This window comes from Lygodium microphyllum, chromosome 24 (assembly GCF_053477565.2).
Source record: "Lygodium microphyllum isolate KBCC chromosome 24, Lygodium_microphyllum_v1.1.10, whole genome shotgun sequence".
Lineage (NCBI taxonomy): Eukaryota > Viridiplantae > Streptophyta > Polypodiopsida > Schizaeales > Lygodiaceae > Lygodium > Lygodium microphyllum.
The window spans coordinates 55983519-56010281 of NC_141158.1; the positions used below are offsets into that span (position 1 = coordinate 55983519).

General features: G+C 43.2%; 1 protein-coding gene across 5 annotated transcripts; it reads left to right on the forward strand.

The window, feature by feature from the left end:
* The first annotated feature begins 537 nt into the window (after positions 1-537).
* Positions 538-24805, forward strand: LOC148015116 (lipid droplet phospholipase 1-like). Of its 5 annotated transcripts, XM_087665432.1 has the most exons (11): positions 538-822; positions 19552-19619; positions 19700-19770; positions 19918-20163; positions 20461-20624; positions 20727-20782; positions 20878-20930; positions 21023-21134; positions 21991-22088; positions 22997-23108; positions 24251-24805. In XM_087665432.1, exons 1-10 carry the CDS (start codon positions 800-802, stop codon positions 23102-23104), a joined length of 999 nt encoding a protein of 332 aa, XP_087521558.1. In that variant the 5' UTR covers positions 538-799; the 3' UTR covers positions 23105-23108; positions 24251-24805. The 5 variants fall into 5 exon arrangements, with proteins under 5 accessions (XP_087521558.1, XP_087521560.1, XP_087521557.1 ...); XM_087665434.1 differs by lacking the exon at positions 22997-23108; XM_087665431.1 differs by lacking the exon at positions 24251-24805 and having other exon boundaries at positions 22997-24240.
* Positions 24806-26763: the final 1958 nt, after the last annotated feature.

The window sequence follows — 26763 nt, forward strand, 5'->3', positions numbered from 1 at the left end:
AGGATCCTCTCGCTAAAAGAAGATTGCTTTAAGTGAGATTTGGACTCGGACCAACATTGTGTAAGGTCATTAGTTTAGCCACTATCCCACATATGCACATTTGAAGTTGATGGGACCGTTTTGGTATGTAAGCATGTTATGCCTAATTTTTAAAATTTTCAAAGTGGGTGGGTGGCGATGTGTAAGCATGTTATGCCTAGCTTTTAAAATTTTCAAGGTGGGCGGGCAGCGAGCTGGCGATGTGTCAGCGGCCTTGGTTCCATGAGCGTGAACGCCCGGTCAGACATCCTGGAAGGGCCAGTAACGGCGAACCAGAAGGGGACACGTTGCAGGTCGTGAGAGGGGAAAAATGCATGAAAAGATTTAAAGAGAGGGCAGGGACACGTGGTGTCAAAGCAAGACCGACAAGGAAGAAAATAACAATAAAAGCCATATCCGTTTGAAAAAAATTTAAGTAAATAGATCAGCAAAAAATTATAAATCGGTATATATATAAACCCCTTGAACCTTCTTCTTGCAGTTCTTTCTTCCTTTCTGTCGCCGCGGGCCGATTGTTGAACAGGAGAGTATCACCGCAGTAGGCTGCATTCATCGTTCAATCTATCTATTCATTACTCTCTCTCTCTCTCTCTCTCTCTCTCTCTCTCTCTCTCTCTGTGTCTAATACACCGCAGAGCTGGGGAATTCCCAGTCCGATCAGTCCAATGGCACGTCTTCTGGAGAGGAAGACGGCTCGCGATGCGCGGATCCAGGCCTTCAGCTTCTCTCCCATCCGTCCCCTCCCCGCCATCTCATCATCATGGTCAATGGCATCATTGGCAGGTGTGTCTCGTCCCCCTCATTGCCACCCTTAATTTCCATTGAAGTAGGAATTTGCTCTGATTTCACTGCATTGCTGAATTTGAGCTTTTGAAGCTGGCATTTTGAGAAAGGGCTAGTTTTATCTAACGCTCCCTGTTTTTTAGAACCAAAGTATAAGCTTGCACAAGTTTCTGCACAGTTGGTACAGGGTTTAGAGCAACAGAACATGCTACTTTGGCAAATTTCTGAGCAGTTCTGCATGTGACCGGATTACTATGACGACTTATACTACTTCCTCATCTTCTAAGGCCTGTAGCGCTGTTAGCCATTGATCGGGCACAGCTTTGAATCATTCAGCATTGCTTCAAAGTTACAGTGCCACAAACAGGATGGAACGACCACGACAGTGCACCAAATACTTTCTTAATCACATGAACATGTAGATTTTTTTTTGTCTTTTTTCTCCTTGGAAGATTCAGTGTTGCAGCCCAAAGTTCAGCTTATCAACCCATGAGTGGGGCACTAAAGTGCCACACAGCAGCTTCACACAATCGACCTTTCACATGCTATAAACTTTTCCTTACACCTTGTTTTGCTTGGTGCATCCCTACCTGTGGCAGGCTATGCATGCAAAATTTCAGCATCTGTAGTGCAGTGCATGTTACATCTACCAATAGTTGATACGCATGAATTGCTGCACCTGACTTCATAGAGATTATCAGCAAACCTTGTTGTGCGAATCTGCATGTTAGTTCAGAATTCCCATAGTCTTAGCTTAATGATTCTCATAGAGCTCATTATGGACCAAGGATCATGGCTGGTCAATTATGACATTGCACTAACTGATTTTTAAAACTTGGATCAGACAACTCATTTGGCACTTATTTGAGTGATGCATGTACTAATCCACATTCAAAAGTATCACATTGGAGACTGTCAATAGTCTCTACTTGTACACAGTGTACTTGAAGAAAGCTGTTCGTAGTTTTTCTGGCAATGGAAGCCTTCCAAAGAGACACACAAAACAAGTAGGCATCCAAAACTGCTATGGATAGAGCTCCTAACCTCCTGTTGATGTAGTGATGAAGCCCATGACTCACAAGTAGGAAATGACCAAATTGTTACTTACCCCTCTTATATCACTGGCATTTTTGAATGCTTAAGGAACACAAATGGTGCAGAAGCATGAGGAATTTGGAAATAGAAGAACCTTTTGCACTCAGCAGGAATGTCACTTTCACATATAGCTACTAAGTACAAGACCATGCAGGGCCCCGGCTGGAAACTAACTAAACAGGCTGCTGGGGAACAAAGAGGAGCAGGTCAGCCAGCTGAAACTGGACAACTGCAGTCTGCCATGTGATAGGCTGGTTGTGACTGCCGTCTGACTGGCATGCTGCCCGAGGCTGCCTGTCTGTCTGTCTGTCGCACTGCCACCTGCCCACCTGCCTGAAGGCTGCCTGCCCCCACTGCCCATCTAGGAGGTGTAGGCTATAACCTGTAGGCTATAACTGTTGAGAAACTTTGGCCACTTTTTCAGTCGGCGCCCACACAGTGGTGCACCACCCTAGACAGCTTATGCCTATAAATAGGCAATCACTTCATTCATTCCACCACTCTCTCTTCAGTGATTCTTTACCACCTTCTTCGGTCACCACCACCACTACCCTTCTCTCATCAGCCCCTTCCACTACCCTCACACCCCTTTAGGAGGACATTGTGGTATGTGGCTCATGGCTGCCTTCACTTTTCCTCTTTTGCTTTAGGCACCTTGTTCTAGCATCAGGCCTTGTGTTTGGAGCATCTTCCACCTGGTGTACACCATCGTTTGCTTGGTGTCAGCACCCTTCTCCTTCAGGCTCCACCTTCACCTGCGTTTTTCATTTTGGAGGTCTTATTTTTGCCTGGCATCATCGTCTCCAACTTGATGTTAGCAATCTAGCCTTTGGTGGCAGTCTACACCACCTAGCATCAGTGATTTCATTACTCATCTATCAAAGGGGCTGTTGGGACTTGCATTTTTGCAGCTTGGCTCCTCCTCCATCACTTGCCATCACTTGTCTATCACAGAGGCTACTAAGACCTGCGTTTTTGCACCCTGGTTCATCCTCCATCATCTGGTGTCATCATTATCCACTTGGCATTAGCATCTGGGCTGCTCTCCTTACGTTTGATAGCTCCAACACTCTCGGATTTGCATTTTGATGCCCAGTCACTCCCTGACATCAAAGGACTACGGTTTGCTCCGTCGACAATTGGTGATCATCATTAACATGTTTGACGGTATCAAAGGACTATGGTCCGCTCCCTCCATAGTTGTCTTTCACCTTCTAGTGATTACTTCAATAGCCTACTACTTGGAGGACTGCATTTTGCTCCCTTTGCTGTGCAGATTTCCCATAGGTGCTTCCGCCTGATTCGGATAGGATAGTGCAATTATCTTTTGAGCTTCGGCTCTGCTGTATCAACTTTTCTTCTCATAGCATGATTCAATATATCATCACTGTGTTCTTCCTGTGTTTTTGAGTTTCTCTTCTCTCTTAGTATTTGTCGTACACACTTTGTGTCACTCTTTGTAAACCCTACTATCTCTTTGCATTGTTGCTTATTTTGACATGGTATCAGAGCGTACTTATTATTTTTGACATGGTATTAGAGTGCAGGAGCTTAGAGAGCTAAAGACCTTGTTCATTAGAGAAGGCAAAGATAGGTTGCGGGTTTGGCATCATCTACTGATTTTCCCCTTCATTTCTGCTACATCACTTAGAGACAGAGACACCCTTCTCTTTCTCTCCCACCTAGCCTCCCTTTTACAGGTTGACACTTTGGTGTTATGACTTCTTCCCAGGTAGATGGACAAACCATTGGATGCTCCTCTTCCGGCATCACCCGCACCCCCACTGATGCTTGCCGCCATCATGGACCTTTGTTCCCTACCTCGTCGGAGTATATGCATCTACCCCCAGGCACTCATTGTACTACCTCTCCCTTCTGGGCCATAGAGTTTATTCTGCACCGGCTTTTAGCTTTTTATGCTCAAGGCAATAAGACACATTCGATGCGCATTAAGCCCTTTTGAGCCATAGGAGGATTGACTAGTAACACATCCTCCTCTCGCGACCGCTTCTATGCGCTACGGAGGTTGCTTTTACTTCTTCTAGGGTTTCAGAAATGCCACCTCGACAACCCGCAGTTCTGCAGTCCGCTCCTCCAGAGACAGTGATTGTTGGCTATCGTCCCCTCAGTAGTTTGCTCCTTTGAGAGAGAGTGATTGTTCGACACCCTCCATTACTTCAGCTTTGCCGTTCGCTCTATTGAGAGAGAGTGACTATTGCCCACCCTTGGCTCCGCATGAGCCTCACCTTTCCCCACCCTCGATTACTGAGGTTTGAGAGGCCACCTTTGGGAGTTCTTTGATCTCTTTGATCTCTCCCTTCTGGGCCATAGAGTTTATTCTGCACCGGCTTTTAGCTTTTTATGCTCAAGGCAATAAGACACATTCGATGCGCACTAAGCCCTTTTGAGCCATAGGAGGATTGACTAGTAACACATCCTCCTCTCGCGACCGCTTCTATGCGCTACGGAGGTTGCTTCTACTTCTTCTAGGGTTTCAGAAATGCCACCTCGACAACCCGCAGTTCTGCAGTCCGCTCCTCCAAGAGACAGTGATTGTTGGCTATCGTCCCCTCAGTAGTTTGCTCCTTTGAGAGAGAGTGATTGTTCGACACCCTCCATTACTTCAGCTTTGCTGTCCGCTCTATTGAGAGAGAGTGACTATTGCCCACCCTTGGCTCCGCATGAGCCTCACCTTTCCCCACCCTCGATTACTGAGGTTTGAGAGGCCACCTTTGGGAGTTCTTTGATCTCTTAGATACCCTAGATACCTTCTTCGTCACAATTGGCGGTACTTCCTTCGTACATCAAATGATTCGAAGTCTATGATCCATGAGTTTTTAGATTCCCAGTCTCTCACCAAGAGGGCTTTAGAGGGGGATGTACTCTCTTTGCCCTTAAAGAGTGCTTCTGCTTCTTCAGCATTAGAGGGGGCCCCTGTACCTCCACCCTCAGGGGGGGCACCTACTCATCATGAAGTTCGTCACCCACCCTTTACTCTTTTGGGATGGCTATCTTCGAGCAGTCATTTCTCGTACGGATATCCACGATCTTCAGAGTCCACCTAGATTAGGGCCTTGGAGATTTAGCAGCAACTTGGAGACGAGACCTTCGAATCCCTTCCATCATGGAGTTACGAAGCTAGTGGCTTCTCCCTTGAGGTGGAGTTAGGTTCTATAGTTCATTTCGTCTACTGTTCCTTACCATAGGTTACCTTTCAGGTGTATCTTGGATCTCTGAGATCCTCTTCTTCTTCATCATTTCTCTCTTCGTTCCTCTTTCTTCATCCCTTTTTGGGCTTGAGAGGGGGTGTCGAGAAACCACTTCTTTAGTTTACACACTTTATTTAGGGTTTTGCACGGATAGCCCCAAAAAGGGCTAGTGTCCACATTTTGGCCACTCTTTTAGTGGGCGCCCACACAGTGGTGTACCACCCTAGACAGCTTATGCCTATAAATAGGCAATCACTTCATTCATTCCACCACTCTCTCTTCAGTCATTCTTCACCACCTTCTTTGGTCACCACACTTCCCTTCTCTCACTAGCCCCTTCCACTGCCCTCACATCCCTTTCAAAGAACACTGCGGTTCGTGGCTCATGGTTGCCTTTATCCTTTCTCTTCTACTTCAGGCACCTTGTTCCAGCATCAACACTTTCGTTTGGATCATCTTCCACCTAGTGTCACCATCATCTGCTTGTTGGCGTTAGCACCTTCTCCTTCAGGCTCCACCTGCACATGTGTTTTTCATTTTGGAGGTCTTCTCCTTGCTTAGAGTCATCATCTCCAGCTTGGCATTGTTAAGAATCAGAGTTTGCAACAGTAGAATGTGTGCACAAGAGGGAGAAGAGAGCTCAAAGTACAAGAATGAAATCTTGCTTACTAAGTTGCTTAGAGTACAACTTGGGTACACTCTCTTACACCTTGATAGTGACCCATAGGCTGTTTATATAGCCCTTTGCCAGCTAGGGTTAGGGTTTCCCTTGCCCCTAGGGCTATTCACACTCATCTGCCCTTATACTCCCTTGCTTACAGTGGGTTTCTATGCCCATCTTCTAACACCCCCCCTCAATGCCAGGGTAGCATTGGATTACAAGGCATGTAAGAGATTCCCCCCCTTTTTGGGATGCCTTTATAAATCAGGCTTACAAGGTTGTTTTAGGTAGATGATTTAAATAGTCAAAACAGTCGATCTTTAGATGAATTGGAGATATAGTTGGCCACCAATTCTTTGGGTATTTCAGGAGTGTTGGCGCATTTACTAGTGATATGCCCTGTCTTCTTGCATTTGTTACATTTCATCTTCTCGGGATACTTCTTCCAGCAGTTGTTTACAAGATATCCTTTTTTCTTATAGAAAGAACATTTAGTGAGAATTGTATGAACCTATACTTGTTCACGGGAATTTGAAGTTGCCTAACTGTTGCTGCTTTCTTTGTGGTTCCTCTTTTCTTCATCCAAACAGGATTGAATGGTACTTGCCAAAGTAGGATCTGGAATGTTGGTGAGAGTGGTTACAAGAGTAGGAAACACCTGTTTTACAGCTTTTAGGAGAATAGCAATAGCATCTTCTTCAAGTATTGGAGCTTGTACAGAAGCAAGCTGTGCCATAAGTCCCTTCATATGAGAAATGAATTTTCCCAAATCTTCTCCTGAACGATATTCCAAGCTAAAGAATTCAATTTTAAGGAAGATTTTAGTATTTTTGCCAGTGGCTCCATAGAGCTTTTCAAGCTCATCCTATTTTTCTTTAGCAGTGTTTAGTTGATCAACATGATGAATCAGGGATTCATCTAAGTGTAGCATTATGATTGCTTGAGCACGTTGGTCATCCTCTATATCAATCATATTTGCAGAGTTTACAGCTCTACTGCCTTGAATAAGAGGCCAATACCCTCTCTCCATCATTTTGTATTTTATGAGTACCTGCCATGGATGGAAATCCTTACCATCAAACTTTCGAATTTGAGGACGGACATCAGCATATGTTGTGGTCATTGGGAAGGTCTTACCACTTGTTAGGTCAAGGGCAGTGCCTAGTCCCTTACAAACTTTTCATTGAATGCGGAAGCAAATTAGACAAAGTGAAGTCAAAGTTGCAATGAAGAGAAATGCTGAAAATCATATAAGTGTAATATTTCAAAGTATGACTTTGGTGGTCCTTTCTTATGAGCAAGCTTCTTCCGTGGTTTAATAGTCTTTTTAGGTTTTAATGAAGTAAACCTAGACTGGACTTCAGGCTCCTCCTTGTGGTACGGCTTAGTGGATAAAGCTTGTGTTGGACACGGTTTGTCTATGATCTCAATGCTTGTTGCTGATGATTCCGAGGAGAGTATGATGACACTCATGCTATTGATTTCACTGACCAATGTACTCGAGACAAAGTCACTCACGGTATGCAATACACTTCTTGTGCATAACGGTCTATGTGTTCATTTTACACATAACCTTACAACAATATATGAAGAGGAATAAAAAAACTCACTGGGTTTTAATGAATGCCTAGCAAGCAATTAACCTGATGACTTATGATTAGTGTTAAAAGAACACTATTGTCAAGCTTAGTGAAGTGCTTGAATGGAACCCGGTTGGAAGTCGGCTTCCCGATGCTTGGTGATGTCCATTGAGCATGCCCAAGAGCTTTAGACTCTGGAATAGGGTTCAGAGACTCTGCTTTAGTGATTAGAATCATTGTTAATGAAGCTTAGAGTGTAAAAATGCCAAAATGTCAAGCTTGGAGCTTGTTGGCTATGGCTGCCCAAAAAAACACAGTTAGGGTTTGGCTTGTAGCAGCCAACAGAGGATGAATTTCTCAGAGTCCTCTTAGCTGAGGATAGCCCACTTGGGGGGACTATCAAAGCCCTATGGTGGTGGCTGAGATTGCACCGCCTGCTGCCCGCGCCAGGTCAGGAGACGCCACGTTGTCAGAAACTGCGCCGTTTCTGGGATCTTGACAATGCTGGCCTCACACGTGGACAATGTCAGGGTTTGAACTGACGAGGAGCTGCGCCCTGATGTGGGGAAAAGATCTCCAGAAGAAAGCTCAGGCTAATATGGCCTCCTTTGTCCTCCTCAAGTCCTCCAATGGAGGTAGGTTGCAGGCAGCTATGGAGGAAAGAAGGATAGGATGAAGAAAATGGTAGCTCATGTGCACTTAGTGATAACTGATGCTGAGGGAAGCTGAGAAGATTAGAGATGGCTTTGATACCATGTTAAGAATCAGAGTTTGCAGCAGTAGAATGTGTGCACAAGAGGGAGAAGAGAGCTCAAAGTACAAGAATGAAATCTTGCTTACTAAGTTGCTTAGAGTACAACTTGGGTACACTCTCTCACACCTTGATAGTGACCCAAAGGCTGTTTATATAGCCCTTTGCCAGCTAGGGTTAGGGTTTCCCCTGCCGCTAGGGCTATTCACACTCATCTGCCCTTATATTCCCTTGCTTACAGTGGGTTTCTATGCCTATCTTCTAACAAGCATCAGTATCCTAACCTCTGGCGGCAGTTTACACCACCTAGCGTCAGTGATTTCATCACTCATCTATCATAGGGGATTTTGGGACTTGTGCTTTTGTAGCTTGGCTCCTCCATCACCTGGCATCACTCGTTTGTCATCACAAAGGTTGCTGGGACTTGTGCTTTTGTAGCCTAGTTCATTTTCCATCATCTTACGTTATCGTTATTCATTTGGCGTCATCATCTGGGTTGCTCTCCCTACGTTTGACAACTTTGATACTCTTGGATTTGCGTTTTGCTGCCTAGGTAACTCCTTGGCATCAGAGGACTGCACTCTTTCTCGACAGCTAGTGATCATCTTTCGCATCTTTGACAGCATCAGAGGACCAGGTCTGCTCCCTCTCAGCTATCTTCACCTTCCAGTGATTACTTCGATAGCCCACTGCGCGGAGAATTGCATTTTAATCCCTTCGTTGTGCAGATTTTTCATAGGTGCTGCCGCTTGATTTAGGCAGGACAGTGCAGTTATCTTTTGAGCTTCGGCTCCGTTGTATCAACTTTTCTTCTCATAGTATGATTTAGTGTATCATCACCGTGTTCTTCTTGTGTTTCTAAGTTTCTCTTCTCTCTTAGTGTTTGCCGTACACACTTTGTGTTACTCCTTGCACACCCTACTATCTCTTTGCATTGTCGCTTATTTTGACATGGTATTAGAGTATACCTGTTATTTTTGACACTATCTTTCGATATTGTATCTTTCGATATTATGAATAGTGGTAAATCCTCACATGTGCAGTGTCACGAGGGTGTGGTCCTAAGATGTGCCTCAATATTGTATCTTTCGATATTATGAATATAAAGATTTCTTATTGATATATCTTGTGTGCCATTCCGCTGTGCCTTTTTGTGCCTCATGACATGTTATGGCTTGAAGTCTCGGGAAGGTCCGTAACACTTGGTATCAGAGCAACTCTAGCACGTAGCACACTAGCTTGAGAGGGGAGCAGACTCACGGACGTGGAAGAGATACTACCATAACATGTCGTGCAACGCGACGCGACGACCCCAACTTGACACGACGCGACACAACGTGGTGCGATGCCCCACGGCCGTGTTACTTGTTGCTGAAAATTGGAAGAGAACTTGATGTGCCAATAGAGTTGAGAGGGAGCCATGGCATGATAAGGACGCGCGACATACCATTCAAAAATGTCTTGGAAAGAGTTGAGGCTGTGGGAGGACACTTTCTTTGAAGAGGAAGACGAGCTATGTCACTGGCTCAAAATCATATACAAAAAGAGAGCTATGGCTCAAATTGATCAAGTAGACGAAAAAGACCATCAAAGTGCTAAGGAAGACCCAACAAGGAATAGATGTGTTGCACAATCTCGAAGAGAAGGCTGAAGAGCTGGATGAAGACTTGGAGGAGGTTGACTACCAGTTGATCATGGTGCGAGAGAGAGCTAGGTTGTGGCAAGTGAAGAGGGCGTGAGACCTTGACATGGAATTGCAAGAGAAAATCATGTTGAGGTGGGACTGGGGGAGACTGCCTCTGGAGCTGTAGGAGCCAAAGAGAGGGCCGAACCATACTTGAAGCAGATGCGGGCCAAAAGAGTCCAAGAGCTGAAGAATGAAGTAAAGCCAACCAAAGGATCAAGGAGTCAAGAAAAGCAAAAATAGGTGAAAGAAGATGAAGAATTATGGTTAGATGAAGATGAAGATGAAGACCAGGGAGAGGATGAGCTCAACCCAGATCTTGGAATACCTCCTCCCCAACAAGGAGCCGACGGCTACTACCCTGACTACTACCCGAAAGACCACCTGAAGATGTTTCCATAGACTACCACCCAGAAGGAGAATACCTCTACATCGACTATCCCTATCCCGAAGGATGCCAACCCGAAGGAGTTCAAGGAGAAGAAGAGATGATGGAATATTATATGAAGGGAGAAGGATGGAAAGTGGATGTGAGTTCAAAGGTAGAAAATATTATGACGGAGTTAGAATACAGAAAAGAAGATGAAGCAAGGTGGACATGTCAGAAGGATGAACCATTGCATCCGCAGGTTGGAGCCTAGTTGAAAGAAGAACCGGTGCTAGAAGAAGAGAAGGGGGAGGATGAGCTCGATCCTGATCTTGGAACACCTCCACCCATTGAGATTGAGGGTGAGGCTAGGTTGGTCCCCCTCTTGTGAGGCATGGGATGCCTTTGATGAAGAAGAAGTAGATGAGGAGATAGAAATAGAAGATGAGAATGGAAGGGCAAAAGCACTTGGGGTAGGGCATTCGCTACATGGAGCTAACTCTTCTACTTTAGATGACAATAAAGGTGAAAGAAAAGAAAGAAGAGAGGAATTAGAAGAGAAGAAAAAAGAAAAGGGGGAGGATGAGCTTAGCCCAAATCTTGGAATACCTCTACCCCAACAACCCAAGGAAGAAGTGAAGGGTGAGGAGGAGCTCAGCCTAGATCTTGGAACACCTTGACCCTGACATCCCCAACCCCAACAACCAATCAAACCCTCACAGTTCAATGATGATAGTCTAGGAAAAGAGTTGAAGGAGAGAATCATGCAAATATGGGATGAGATAGAAAAAGATGATAGAAAAGAGGAAGAAAAAGATTTGTTAGATGGAGCTAGAGAGAAGATAAAGGAAAAGATGAGATAAGAAAGAGAAGAAAAGAGATAGAAAAGCAAGTAGAGTTAGCTAGGAAGAAACTAGAAGAGAAAGAAAAGCTAGAGCAAGATATGAGGAAACAAGTAGAAGAAAACAAGAAGAAGAAAGTTAGGAAAAAGATCGAGCAAGTAGAGAAAGATGAAGAAAGCAAGTTGAAAGAACAAGTATAGAGAGCTAGGAAGCCAAAGGAAGAAGAAAGGCTAGAACAAGGAGAGCAAGAAAAGATAGATCAAGGCAGGAAGGCGAAAGAGGAAAATATAGAAGACAAGAAGGAAGAATAAGAGCAAAAGATAGAGAAGGAAGAGAACGAGAATGAGACAAAGAAGAAGACGAAACCAAATGCCAAGAAACAGAGGTAGGCCGCTAGAGCTAGGATGAGAGACGAGAATGAAGATGCTTCCAAAACACCCCGAACTCAACTCGTGGCTAACGACGAAGCAAACTAAGCTTTTGATCCAAGGCCACGTTCCATCCTAGTAACTTGGATCAAAGTAGGAACCAAGTGCACTTCAGCAATGGAGTCATTGGTGGCTATGCCTTTGAGCCCGAAGAGGCAAACCCTTAGTCTCAAAGAAGGGAGAGCATAAGGGAGTGCTTGCAATATGGTCCAATCAAGGTAACTTAGTGCCATGGAAGGGAACCTTGCTAGTTGAGCCATGGAGAACTCTCCAACTCACTCTTAAGGTGAATGTCTTTGGGCTATGGAACATGTTGGGACCATACTCAATGCTAGCAAAGATTGAGATCTCGACATTTAGGCCGCAAGCAGTGCAAGGAGTTGTCATCCCAATCCTATGAATCTGTGACACACCGCGCACCACATATATGGGCATCACCCCAAGAACTTCAAGGATACCTCTACTTCCGCAAACCAAAATCTGGTCTAAGTGTGACGACTTAGTCCATTCCCCTCCAATAACTTCAACTCCAAATGAGGCTAAGAAGAGCCAAAGAGGTGCCATGCACCAAGACTGCACCTTCCATAAGAGAAGACAAGCTGAACTGACCGATTTGTCTAAGTACAAAGCAAGCAAGAAAGATTCGGCGAGGCCAAGGAACTGAAGCCTCCACTCCTCAAATGTAATTGAGTCGAGGGTGGACTAGAGTGTCAAAGAATAAAAGAACTAAGTCTAGATGGGTAGACCTTGGTGAGCTTGATAGAATAAGCTGTGTTAAGACCCCCAAGTCGTAGTGTGGAAGACACTAACTAGCTTGATAGAAAAGGCTGCGTTAAGACCCCGTTAATGAGTCAAGTCTTAGACTGGCAAACACTGACTAACTTGATAGCATAAGGTGTGTTAAGACCCCAAAATGAGTCAAGAAATCACCCTTAGATTGCTGAGGACAGCAATTCATCAAGTGGGGTTGAGTGTAAGGGTATGGGCTTTGTAGCTATACCATGGCGTTGGAGCCAGAAACTCCTATATTGGGAGTAGTAGTGACTCTGAGCTCTGCTTGGTTTCCACTCTACGTGTGATTTCCTATACTCAGTGGTGAACCCTCACATGTGCGGCGTCATGAGGGTCTAGTCCTGAGATGTGCCTCAATGTTGTATCTTTCAATATCATGAATATAAAGATTCCTTATTGATATATCTTGTGTGCGATTCCACTGTGCCTTTTTGTGCCTCATGACAGGTTATGACTTGAAGTCCTATGAAGGTATGCAACCAACCACCCCCCCCCCCCCCCCCCCCCAAAAAAAAAAGAAGGCGGTCGTGTTAGCAGAGTATTTGTCAGCTCATGTGTGAGTCTGAGCTTGATCTGGGTTGGGCATTTTTATTAGGTATTTTAGGTATTTTTCTGGTGTGGCATTTTATGCCAGTGGAGCATTTTATGCACCAGTCGGCCAGCATTAATGTTGTCCGACCAGTATTATTGCTCCCCACTTTTTCAGCCTATTTATACTCAGTGGCTCCTCCTCAGTCAGTCACTTCATCTTCACCATCTGCAGACTCTGTGGAGAGAGGAGCCAGTGCCAGTGCCCACGCAGCCAGTGACTCACTGTTGTATGCGACTGTCTCATGTTCAGATATATGGATTCCATTTCCCGTGCATACATCTGAGTTCTCATCTGTATCGTGTTCTTTTCTTTTCTCTTTTTGTCTTGTGTTTCAGCAGTTTATTTCAGCACATGTTTATGCTTCCACCGCTGCTCCACTTCTGACATGGTATCAGTTTTCAGGATTTGTGTTTCTGCTGTGTTTTCTTGCTGATTTCAGGACTGTTTTGTACCCTTGCTGATCAGACGACTGCTGTCGCAGCCAGGCGACCTGTTTTGGGGCTGTTTTCAGCCTGCGTTTTTTGCAGTTTTGCCATCGCCTGCTGCCTCCGCACCCTCTGCTGCCTACGCACCCTTTGCTGCCTGCGTTTTTCATCTGCAACTGCTGGCGACAGTTTTCTACCTGTTTTTCTGCAGTTTACAGTCTGCGTTTTGCTGATTCAGCGTCTCTCGTGGCTGGGTGACTGTTACTTCAGGCCGTTTTTGCTGTTTTGGCAGTTTTTGACTGATTTTTTGACTTTCTGCAGCAGATTTTGTCTTCTATTGATCAGATTTTGGGTTATATTGCATGTGAACTCTCATTTTCTGTAGTCTGTGCTTGTGTTTTGGCTGTGTTTCCTCTCTAAATTCCATCTCTTCTCTACTTCTCTTCTTATCCTCTCCATATGGCTCCTCCGTGCACTTCCACTGATGATAAGTTACATGGACCTGATTATCTCACATGGAGTGCTGTCATGAAAGCTTGGTTTGTGCAGAAGCGGCTATGGTACATCGTCTGTGGAGCTATTGGTTGACCTCTCCGTCCTTTTCCTCTTCCTGAAGACTTTGATGAGGACAACCATGAGGCATCCTTGAGATTACAGGGGCGGCTTCCGGTACATTATGGAGGTGAGGCTTATGTAGCTTCAGAGAGGGGTGACGGGAAGAAGAAGTCGAAGGCCCAGTGTTACCACTGTGGCAAGAAGGGACATTTGCGGAAGGACTGCAAGAAGTTAGCGGCTTCCAGGAAGAAGGAGCAGAAGACGAAGCGGGATGTTGACTCTACCGATGAGTCCTCTTCTTCATCAGACTCCGACTCAGATCCTCCGACCAAGGTGAAGTCCAAGGCGCGGAAGGGATCCTCTTCTTCGGATCGCGGGAAGGGCTTGGTGGCCCCTTCCTCGGCTGCTTTCTAGTGGTGGTGATGAGGTCATCCCTCATGACTCTCTTGTGCCAGAGAGAGTGTGAGCGGGTGTTTAGATGGGGCAGCCGCGCCTCATCTATACTTTTATACAGGTGCACAGGTTCCAGAGAGGGATGTCCCTGACGCATCGATTTTAGTCTGGCGGAATCAAATCCTGGAGCTGGGATTGACATCCAGGTTCACGATGAGCTGGTTATCTGATAGAGAGCGGGAGGCTTTCGTCTGGAGCTCACATGAGGGGACACTTTGGCGGTCTGGCCAAAGGCAGGGACTCCATGGTCACCTATGTTCAGAGGCATTTTTGACAGGCTGGTCTTGTATGCTACTGCGAGACATTGGTGATGGACACAGAGACATGCTATGATCTTCTCTATTTTCAGGTGTTTGGTAGGATCGACATTGACATCAGGTTCTCTCCGAGGCACCTTGGTGGTGGCTTGATCACCCACTGCTTGGGTATCCATGGTTCTCCTTGGTGGTTCTATGTTGTATAGTTTCTGATCCCTTTTCATTGTACTATTGTATTGTATCAGATCACTCATGATCTGAGAGAGGGTGTTAGCAGAGTATTTGTCAGCTCATGTGTGAGTCTGAGCTTGATCTGGGTTGGGCATTTTTATTAGGTATTTTAGGTATTTTTCTGGTGTGGCATTTTATGCCAGTGGAGCATTTTATGCACCAGTCGGCCAGCATTAATGTTGTCCGACCAGTATTATTGCTCCCCACTTTTTCAGCCTATTTATACTCAGTGGCTCCTCCTCAGTCAGTCACTTCATCTTCACCATCTGCAGACTCTGTGGAGAGAGGAGCCAGTGCCAGTGCCCACGCAGCCAGTGACTCACTGTTGTATGCGACTGTCTCATGTTCAGATATATGGATTCCATTTCCCGTGCATACATCTGAGTTCTCATCTGTATCGTGTTCTTTTCTTTTCTCTTTTTGTCTTGTGTTTCAGCAGTTTATTTCAGCACATGTTTATGCTTCCACCGCTGCTCCACTTCTGACAGGTTGCTCCTCTATCTAGACGCTCTCCGCATCGCCCACTCCTTGGGAATTTGGTGTCAAGATGAAATAAAGGTGAAAACTGAAGGAAGAAAACTCTGATCTGAATGCAATGTAAGGCTGTGAACAATCAGCCCCTGCATGTGTTTGTACCATGTCAATGAGGATGCCGGGCTGATGGCAGAAGATGATGAAAATCTGACTAACAAAGAAAGCCCTCCTTTGTAAAATGTCTGCCCATGCTGGAAAGTGCTGTCCAGGCTGGGAAATGCTACGTACAGCAAAGAGAAGTAAACACACAATTGCTGCTGTCCAATGTGGATTGCTGGGGACTGCTAGATTGAGCAGGGACTGCCATAGACAAAGCCTAGACACTCTAATAATGTGCCTGAAATGAAAGCAGCTGTCACAGAAGAAAAGACTGATGGACACGACTGTTTGAAAGCTCCTAATGTTTTGTCTAACTCAGACTGAGGCTCATGGGTCACAAGCAGGAGATGAAGGATACAAGTGCTACAGGATGAGTAAGCAAGCAATGCTAGGAGATGAAATTGCAGACTTTCAGGGTCCCCTCTTTGGATAAAAAAGGGCAGATGTGGATTACCTGGTGTGCTGAAATGCAGCAGTTTGCTGGTCACATGTGTTAGAAACTACTCACCCCCTAGACTAGCATTTCTCAGGTTACCATTGGTGCAGTTAGTTCTCTCAAAGGCACTCTTGGAGGGCATTATTCATTGTTTGTTAGTCATTGGGCATTTTCAGCACGCACAATGTACGGGCAATTTTATTAGGCAAGTGATGATGCCATGTGGCAGTTGGAGGATCAGTTGCTGATTATTTTATTCATTTTGATGTAGTTGGCTTCTTTTTTATCAGGTTGGTCAGTTTTGCTAGCCACCTGCGTTATTTTATTGCATTATTTTCATCCTATTTAGGCCCAGGTGGCAGCTTGCTCTCCTCACTTGCTTTTCAAGTTTTGGTGGAGAGATACAGGTTGAGGAGATACATTGACAGCCTTGTATATCTGCCCTCTTTATTTCAACATCCATTTAATGTAGATTTCTGCGCTCTTTTGTCTGTTTTCTCTCTCCCTTTCTCTCGTGTTCATTTTCTTTCAATCTAGTCCACTTGATTCTGCATTTGCAGCACTCTGACATGGTATCAGAGCAGCGTAGAAAGACTGATTGATCGTGGGCAGACCTGATTGGGAGGAAACTTCACCACAAAAGTTTGAGTTTTCAGCCTTTGGAGGCTGTGGTGAATAGGTTGTGCGCGGAGGAGCAAAGTTGATGCCATATGGCAGTTGGAGGATCAGTTGCTGATTATTTTATTCATAGAGTTAGAGGCGCTGCCCTTGTTTTTGTGCAGATCATTCTATTTACAATGTTGACCAAAATTGATGTAGACTTTTAGGCTATTATGGACTACAAGGCCCCCGTGTTGCCAGCTCTTCCTTCAGATCAAAAGCTTGATGGGGAGAATTATCGCATTCAGCATGTAATGATGCTTGCCATCTAGGAGTCTTATGATTTGGCGTTGGGGTATCACCATTCCTCTTCTGATCCCTAGTTGTATGTCCACACCTCAATTGGAGGGCATGCGTCGTTCATGCTTTATGTGGATGATCTTATTTTGACAGGTGACCATGCTGAAAAGGTCAAGGAGCTGCACTACACGAGGTGTTCGAGATGATGGATATGGACCTTCGTCATTTCTTTTTAGGCCATGAGATTTACTAGACTTTGAGGGGGATTTTCATCTCCCAATAGCAGCTTTCATTGATTGCAGATTTTTGTGTTATTTTGTCTCTTTTCTCTCTCCCTTTCTCTCGTGTTCATTTTCTTTTAGTCTTGTCCATATGCTCCATGCCAGTGTGGCTTCAGAGGTTACTAGGAGAGCATGGTTGTTCATAGATAGGTCCTATGACACTTCATTGTGACAATGAGAGTTGCATTGCTTTGGCATGGAACCCAGTGTTTCATGCTAGGTCCAAGCACATTAAGATTCAGTACTATTTCATTCAAGAGAAGATCTTGGATGAAACTATTGACGTGGTTTATTGCAAGATGGAGGATATTGTAGATTTGTTTACGAAGGCGCTTCCTCAGCTTCTTCTCCAATAGTACTCTAGATCCCTGAGCCTTATGCCGCATCAAGGATCTGAGAGGGGGTATTAGAGACTAGTCATCCCCTGGACTAGCATTTCTTAGGTTACCATTGGTGCAGTCAGTTCTCTCTCCGAGGTACTTTTGGATGGCATTATTTATTATTCTTGTCAGACATTAGGCAATTTCAGCAGGCACAGTGTACGGGCAGTTTTAGGAGGGCATTATTCATTATTCTTGTCAGTTAGTGGGAATTTTCAGCAGGTACAGTGTACAAGCAGTTTTATCAAGTAGGTGATGATGGCACGTGGTAGCTGGAGGATTAGTCGCCGATTATTTTATTCATTTTGGTGTAGTTGGCAGCTTTTTGATCAGGTCGGGCAGTTTTGCTGGCTGCCTGCATTATTTTATTGCATTATTCTCCTCCTATTTAGGCCTAGGTGGCAGCTTGCCCTCCTCACTTGCCTGCAGATTTCTGCATTCTTATGTCTCTTTTCTCTCTCCTTTTCTCTCGTGTTCATTTTCTTTCAGTCTTGTCCATACGCTTCCGCATTTGCTGCACTTTGACAATATAAGCCTGGACAAGCGTACTTGTTTCTTGTAGACAGGCCATGAACTATCATGGATGCTGAAACAAAGCCTCATTTTGGGAAGAGTAGGATGTGGCTGAAGATGATAACGTAGCTGCTGGTAGCAAAAGCTGTTGTTTTGCTGAATTTAAATAGCCCTTGTTGCAGGAAGAGGCAGGTCTGTTTGGGCAATACTCAAAATGCAGGCTTTGATGATGATACAATGGCAGAATGCATGTGGAAGATAGAATCAGCCCTAGCATGAGATGCATATGTAACAGCAGTGAGGAGACAGAAGACTGACAAGGTTCATCTGGCAAGAAGTTGTGCATGCTTTCATGGTAGCTTGCATAGCAAGCAATGCTTGAATGTTGAAGCCTTTGCAAACTATATTCCCCACCACTTTCAAAGGCCCCTAAAAGGAGCAGCAAATGGCTCAATTATTTGGCACATGGGAGGAACTGAGGTTGACTTTGTGTCATAAATTTCAAATGGAAAGATTTAAAAGACCATATGTATGGGTGGTGATATTTTCCATCACAGAGGCTCATGAAATGAGGGACAAACTGTTAAATTATTTGGCACATGGGAGAAAGGAAGGTGGGCTTTCCTCCCAAAGTTCAAGTGGAATATTTTTAAGAGCAGATGCAAGATGGGTTCATGAAGTTGACCCAAGTAGTCGGAGAAACGGTCAAGTGGCATGTTTCCATGATGGTATCTATCCTGAAGTCATGGTGAAATCTTGGAGGATATCATCTTTGTACAAAAAGCTGAACTCAAATTGAATAGTCCAGAATAACATTCTTTGTGTAGAAAGCTGTATACAAATTGGATCGTTGGCAGAATATGGCCTGGTGGACTAAACAGATTGGACACATCAAAGTTGACCTGGCAAAGAGCTGCATCCAAGGGTGCTTGTTGCTAGTGACCTGATAGGCTGGTAGCCAGACATTTGCAGCAGCCAGAACACTAACGGTTCCGACATTGGGTAATGTAAAGGTCTATCTACTATAAATTAAGACTTACATTCGAGGATGTTTATACAGAAGGTACACTTGGGAATGCTCTCAGGTGTTCTAATTTGTCATTTCTGGGTGTCACCTTTGGGGGGTTCATATGGTCTGTTTTCTGGAAGTCTTCACAGGAGGTCTCTTAGGAGCAATTTGCCTTGGGTTATGTTTTGCATGGTGGTCTAATGCAACTTAAGGTTTTATGGCATTGTGACAACGCCATGAAGCCATCAACTGGCTTATACAAGATTTCAGTGAGTGACTTCGGCCTAACAGGATTGGCAAATTGAGATGCTACTTATTGGGGGCTCCTAGTCTTTTCATATGAGGACAAACTCTCAGTTCGAAGGGGTCATGGGGCTCCACACTATTTGGTTTATGATGTTGTACCTCAAATTTGCTAATCCGGTTTCCTTCGTCTCACAGCCTAATGCTAGCATATTCAAAACTTATGAGTCACCAACCTAGACCTAAGCAAGGGTGTTAGAAGTAGGCTTGTGATTAAATCAATTTAACCGGAAGTGATCATGTGACATTTCTGCTAGACTTGGCTAGCATGAATGCAGTCTTAAAGAGTCATATTACAAGTTGCATTTCTTTATGTTTTCTAATGCTAATTTTCGCTGTGGTTTCCCTGTAGTGCTAGTGATTGGAAGTTTGCTGCTGATCAGTTTCAAGCACGATTTGGAAGCTCAGTGGTGGTACATTGTAAGTTTTACAATGCCTCAAGTTTTAGCTGTTAGATGAATAAATATGGTGTTGTGACGTCACTCAGTTTCATGTTCCAGGCAGTGCTCGTAATGGTGCCACCTTGACATTTGACGGAGTTGATGTGATGGGCCATCGGTTAGCTGAAGAGGTATTTATGTTCTCTTTAGTTAGAGAATGGAAGTTTTCTTTCTTTTGTTACAAGTGAGGTCTGATTATGCTTGTTTCTGCTCTTATTTATCAAAATTTTAAATTTTTTATAAGTGTTTTACATTATTTTTTTTCAAGCACCTTGCAGGTAAAAGAAATCATCAATAGCTCACCTAGTTTGAGAAGCATTTCTTTCATAGCACATTCTTTGGGAGGACTAGTGGCGCGATATGCAATTGGGCAACTTTACAGTCCACCAAAGGTTATGCACTCAAGCTCGAATGAGGCCCACGATGAAATGTCAGATCCTGTGGAAGGGACAGTTCTGGGATTGAAGCCAGTGAATTTTATCACAGTTGCAACTCCGCACATTGGATCTCGAGGAAGCAGGCAGGTAAGCATTTCTTTTATCTGTATGAAAACAATGGACGCATGTGCACATTTTATGAGCTCTAGGCCTCAGAAAATTATAATGCATTGCTTAAGAACATTTTGATTGTCTGCATTCACAGAGCCTCACACGTCAAAATGAAGTTTAGTTGCTATGCATCACACTTCGTGATCATCAGCTCATGGACTTCAAGACATAATGGCATTCCATCAAGGCATTCAACTAACATTCATCGGTCAACTGGTGGCTCAATTGAGATTCTAACTGCTCTTCTAACTTGTTTTCTGTTTTGCATCACAGCTTCCAATCCTATGTGGTTTGACTTTTTTGGAGAAAGTAGCCGTTACTAGTGCACACTGGTTTGTGGGAAGGACTGGAAAGCATCTATTTCTGACTGATGGTGATGAAAATCATGAACCGCTTCTCAAACTCATGGTTGGTGATTGTTCGGAAGGGAAATTCATGTTAGTATTTGACGGCCACAGATATTATTCTTCTTTCAGTGATGCTAACCTTGGTCTAATTTTGGCAGTTTAAAGTCCATGATAAGTTTTGTCTGTTTACAGGTCTGCATTACGATCATTTCATCACCGGGTGGCATATGCGAACATTAATTGTGATCGTATCCTTGTTTTTATTAGTTTAATAATTTCAGGCAACCTTTAGGCTGATTATTCTTCTGTGATCTAGTATTGCTGTAAACTTAACTTATCTAAGACATGGTGGGCTGGAGAACTGCAACAATCAGACGAGAATCTGAGGTGCCAGAGGTAATTATCAGTTAGAGAGACAAATTGTGGCTTACTGTGGTCTTGTTAATCTGAAGTGATTCTGGATTCCAAGCCATGATTTGTTTGTTCAGATAAAGGAGGAACCCATAGACAGCAAGTATCCACACATTTTTCAGATAGAAGATGTTCCTGCAGAGACAGAGAATAGTAGTATTGGAAAGCCAGCTTTAGACCCAATTGAAGGTGAGAATTTAAGTTCTTGTAAAAATTATGCTACGTTTTAATTGTTATGGTCAGTTCAAATTAAGAAACTTGTGATACATGACAGTAGAGGCTTAAGATCTATCAACAAATTGTAAAATTTTTGAATTATTTGATCCTGCAAGACTATAGATCATCAATAAAGAAATTGGACCAATGTGTGTGTATACACACACACACACACACACACACACATACCGTTCCCTTTATTGTGGTTGTCATTTATAGTACAACCTACGTTTTTCGATTTTGATTATGATCTATATACTTACAACTCATGTAATGATGTTTCTGCACATGCTTTAGGCATGTTAAGAGTCACATGCACCCTATTCAAAATAGTGTGGAGATATTTGATAGAGCAGTTCCAAGTTGTAAGATCAAGATTATAAATCATTTCCAGACACCTATGGAAGTAATGCGCAACCTATCTTGTGGTTTTCCTGCATATATTAATCTTGTGAGATAGATCCACATACCTTGTGTACTTGAAGGAAAGGACTAGTGCTACCACTTGCAGTCACATAGTCGTACAGATCCTGTATGTCTTACTGAGTGTGAAGAAACGAGACATATGCAACAGAAACTAAACAAAGACTTGTGTATCTGGATATAAAGCAGTGGCAGTTAGTTTGGGTTGATAAAGATGGCGGAATATCTTGGAATGCATGTGAAATCATTCATGAAAAGTGAAAGTAAGGAGTGAAAGTTAGAAGATTTTTTGTTTGGCTCTCGATTCATCTTCTTTTCTTACATTCGAGCTTTGATTATTATAGTTGTTTTCTGGGTTTTACATCAGTTGTTCTTGATATTGACTCTGCTATAATCCACTATGCAGAAGAAATGATAAGAGGATTAAGACAAGTCTGCTGGCAGAGAGTTGATGTGAGCTTTTCTAAAAGTGCACAAAAGATTGATGCACATAGCACAATCCAGGTATACTCTATTTTTAAATCTTGTGCAGTCCTGAGGATGGTCAGTAATTTTGATAAGATAGCACTAGAAGTATAATGTTTACTTGTTTAATGAAAGACCGGCGGGCAACTTCCCGGAGCATCAAGGTCTGCGAAAGGATACAGCAGAGCCTTTTTCAAGCAAATCAAATTTATATGGGTGTGTTTTTAAGGCACACCTCGCAAAGTTATGGTCTGAAGCTCCTTAGTCAAAATCACTATATCTTCTTAGCTGCTAACTGATGAGGCAAAATTCATGCAAAACTTCGACCAAACCAATTTCGAATCAAATGGAAAAGTACCTGCATTTTTCTATCATACGTTATCATTAGTTCTGAGCATGGTTATTTTCAAGGAGAGTGTGCAATATCAACTATAAGCCAAACATGATGGCAAGTTTAAGTATGTCTTGGTCCATTTGATAGCCTTGGGGAGTATATTGTAGCTTTTGTGAAGCACATTGGGCAAAATTGACTCACCCATTTTAGCCTCTTATTTATGTATGAGACCCTGAGAGATAAAAAACAGAGGACACATGCCTCTCACTCTGTGACTCTTTCACCTCATTCCTGCCAGGTGGGCAAAAACTAATTAGCATTTTGACATTCTCATTCCTTCTGAAGCTAGTAAGGATCTTCAACCCATGTTGTGAGGACCTATGAGCAGCACATTTCTATTTTGGAAGAATGGCAGTTGGGCTAAGGAAAGCAACCAGCTTACAGCTATATGATTGAGCACGTCAAAAGGATTTTGACATAATGGACTATGAAACTTCAATTTCTGTGCAAAGAGCTAGGTGTTTTTGGACTTCTTATTACATAAACATCTGGTTACTGTGCTTGATCATTCTTTCTTTAGCGTCTGGTTGATGATAGTTTTTCTTCTGTGCAGTGTGGTCCAAGTTTGCATCGAGATTCCAAACTAGGCATTGATGCTTTCAAAGCATGGAATGCAATGGCACCCTTTCTGAGATGCTTTTTAGACTTGAGGACGAGTTAGATAGGTTACCCTTTATCTCAAATGAGCTTCTTTTAGCCACCTTAGTGGTTGTATGCAGTGATTCTGTGTGTTTTGAAAACTATTGTCCCGAATGAGAAATTCCTATACATGTGCTGCATATTGTATTACAAAGCATTCCTCTAAGACAGTTGTAGTGATGCCATATGACAAATAACACCATATGCAATTGCTTTTGGAGATGTCTCTGCGACTGGAATATTTATTCAGGCATGTACTACATAAGGTGAGGGCCAACATTGACATGTAGTTAAATATGAAAACAAGAGTAGACTCTTGGAAGTAGGATGCCAAACCTAGCCTATGGGGTTCAGCCTATTGGGCATTGTCTATTGTATGCAAGTAGGATGCTGAACTACAACTGTGGAGGTTAGCACATTCTACCTTGTAACATGTAAGTGGAAAGCATTATAATGCACAACTTCTACATGCCTTAGCTTGAAATGGAATTGCAGATGGGATTATGCCTGTGAAAGAAAAAGAAATCAGGCCTTGCAGGTAGGGTTATGCCTGTGATACTAAAAGGAATCAGGCCTTGCAGGTAGGTTTATGCATGTGATATTAAAAGAAATTAGCTCTCTCATTTTACTGGCTATTCCTTCTAACACACTCAACAGTCACCAGTGCAGAGGCATCTCTGGATCGGTCGTCTTACAGCTTTGAGAACGTTTGTCAGCTATGAGAATCCATAGATTTTAGTGGTTTGGTGGCTCTTTAGCTTAAGCCTTACCTCTTTATACTATCAAGTTCTATGCATACATGGAGATCTGCTTTGGAAATGCAATACTGCATTAGTACTTGTGCAAAGTTCATGGACTTGCAAAAAAAAGAGGAGCTACGTAGAGATATCCTCCTGTTACTGGATCTGAGATGGTCTTGTACTTCATAGATTTTTTGTACTGCAGTGATAGATAGACACATGCACCACAAACTCTTTCTCATAGCCCCAAGCTCTAGCAAGCGTGATTTACTCGTCGCTTTTGTTTTCGGCATTCAATTTTAGTTCATTGGTTGGCCAAACGAACTTGACCTGAACACCTAACATTATTAACATTGTTTGAGATGTTATCATTCATTCTTCGACTGTAGAATCTGAATTTGTTGTTATGATCTGCTGCTATTGAACAGGTGAAATCATATCGAATGCACTCAGAAGGGGCAGATGTAGTGGCCCATATCCTGGACAACTTTGTACTGTAGCATGTGGAGCTCTTCCTCGGGGAAACAGATGGTGGGCAAGGGATTATCTTTTTCCTCAATGCATTAACTCCTTAGTGGGTCAACATTAAGGAGAGCTGCTCCTTGCACCCATCCAAAAGATTAGCTGTTGGATTCCCATTGTATATAGCTGTTAGGTACACACCTATCTAGCATGACCCCTCTTTGTAAAACGGCTACAAGGCAGGGTGTATGCAATGCATAGTAGTCCAATCGATCGACTACCTCAAACGAGGTTTGTCTGTGCCTGCTTCCAATGGGAAGCTACATGCTCACTGCTGCGATTCATTCCGCTGGCAGTACAAATTCTGCACGTTCCAGCAAAAAGCAAGAATCGATTCAGAGAATTTACTGGCTATTGTATATGAAGCGAGCCTCCTCAATTCATTTGGATCAGGATTTTATACTTTACAAGAAGAGCAACAATGGGTAAACAGATCGTCACATGGGCGGCTTCTTCTGATATATACCGAGTGTATTTCATGTGGTTGTGTGTAAAAGGTTCATGCACGCGACCTACCCCCTGCGTCCGTTTTTCCCATGTGCTTTCTATGCTTACGAAAGTTTCGATTATCTTTTGCATTCGCAGCAAACATCTAAAAATATAACGAAGAACAACGCCAAGCTCTCTCTTACACTCTACAGTCCCTCCAAGCAGGTGAGGGGGTAACAATAGCCCAACACACACACACACACACACACACACACACACACACACACACACACAAAATATGTATGTATGTAGACTTGTATATAGTATGCATGCATATGTAAGTACGTATTGCACATATATATGCAATTTTGAGAGAGAGAGAGGCTATATTAGCACTCCATGATCATTTGAATTCCCCTCCCCTCCACCCCTTAAGTCCCTAGTCTTAGATGGGAAGGGCCTTGAAGGCACCATTGTCCATGAATTTGTAAAATTTTATAGTTATGTTTTTAAATAAAAACTTAAAATGCATTGAAAGTGGTGCATATCTATCAAGTGAGATTAATTAAGGTATGATTTAGAGAAGTGCCCATTATGTGTAGTGGGCCCTAACTCCACTGCTAGGTTTGCAAGGTGAATACTGTGACATGCTCTACATTAAGATGGGTCAAAGGAAGAGGTGGCTGAATTTTCTTGTAGATTGATGTCATGGTAGTAGTAGCTCAAAACTTTTTGCTTTTGCTCTCTCATGTCTGTGATGACAATGTAAAACATTATCTTCACTTTTTGGAGCGTTTTTGCTTCTTTCTAACATGTTTATAGGATTACGTTAGCAACCTATTAGGATTTGACCAAGGTTTTGTTTCCGCAGTACGTTGTTGTATGGTTGTTTTGTGGATTATCTTGTGAGATGAAGAGAGCCATTTCGGTTGGGTTCAAATGTTTTATTTCATAAGGCTAGGAGGGTCAGTTTGTTGGTTGTGACATTATATTTCTTTAGGCCAAGAGAGCCATGTGTGTATTTGGTGTGGGTGCGTTTAATAGTTTTTTGTTTTAGTGATTGTATCAGGTGTTGTATGGTTGTTTTGTGGATTATCTTGGGAGACGAAGAGAGCCATTCCGGTTGGGTTTAAATGCTTTATTTCATAAGGCTAAGAGGGCTAGTTTGCTGGTTGTGACGTTATATTTCTTTAGGCCAAGAGAGCCATGTGTCCGTTTGGTGCAGGTGTGTTTAATAGTTTTTTGTTTTAGTGATTGTATAAGTCAGGTTTGATAAAGGTCTTGGAGGGAGCCTTTGGTGCACATGAGCTTCTTGTGGCCATTCCAGGTGATATCATTGCTTTTTTGAGTTTTTTCCTTAAGCTAATAGTGTTATATATATATGTGGGGTTATTTTCTTTTCATTTGTTGGGAACCAACAATCAAGGCGTGAAGTCTTAGGGCTTGGTTAGGTATATCTGAGAGAGGTTTGAGTAGTTGTTTATAACCTATAAAGAAATTGTCACGCATTTAAAAATTTGTTTTAGAAGGCAGTCTTACTAACCCTGTTTTGCTAGCTTGCTAGGCAGTTGTTTTAGGAGTCATTGCAAGTGTGGGGCGGTTAGAAAAGTCTATCAAAATAGAAAGAAAAAGAAAGAAAAATCCTAAGAATAGTTGATTATTACCATGCGAGAGCTTGGTAGGTTTCTAGGGAGGTTAGACCCAGGGCTGATGTCTTGTTTTTCTTGGGATAGTAGCTAGCTAAAATAAAATAATAAGGCAAGTTGGAGCGAAAATAAAAGTGAGCGAAAAAGAAAAGGATTAAGTTGCGCCTTACGAGGGCTTGGTAGGCTCTTGGGTACTGAGTTAGAACCTAAGATCAATGCCATGTTTTTCTTGGGTCACTATGCTTAGCTCCCTTATTTTTACATGCTTGAGTATGAAAACTTACAAGCAAAATATTCTCAAATAAAAATGGATGATGCCCAGGCTATATGAGTCTATGCCTAGT

Bases quoted from the DNA above. Each gene is read 5' to 3' on its own strand.
- LOC148015116 (XM_087665432.1), top strand. From the start codon at position 800: ATGGTCAATGGCATCATTGGCAG. The intron at 823-19,551 runs GTGTGTCTCGTC...GTTTCCCTGTAG, and splicing joins GTCAATGGCATCATTGGCAG to TGCTAGTGATTGGAAGTTTG. The intron at 20,783-20,877 runs GTATCCTTGTTT...AACTTATCTAAG, and splicing joins TGCGAACATTAATTGTGATC to ACATGGTGGGCTGGAGAACT.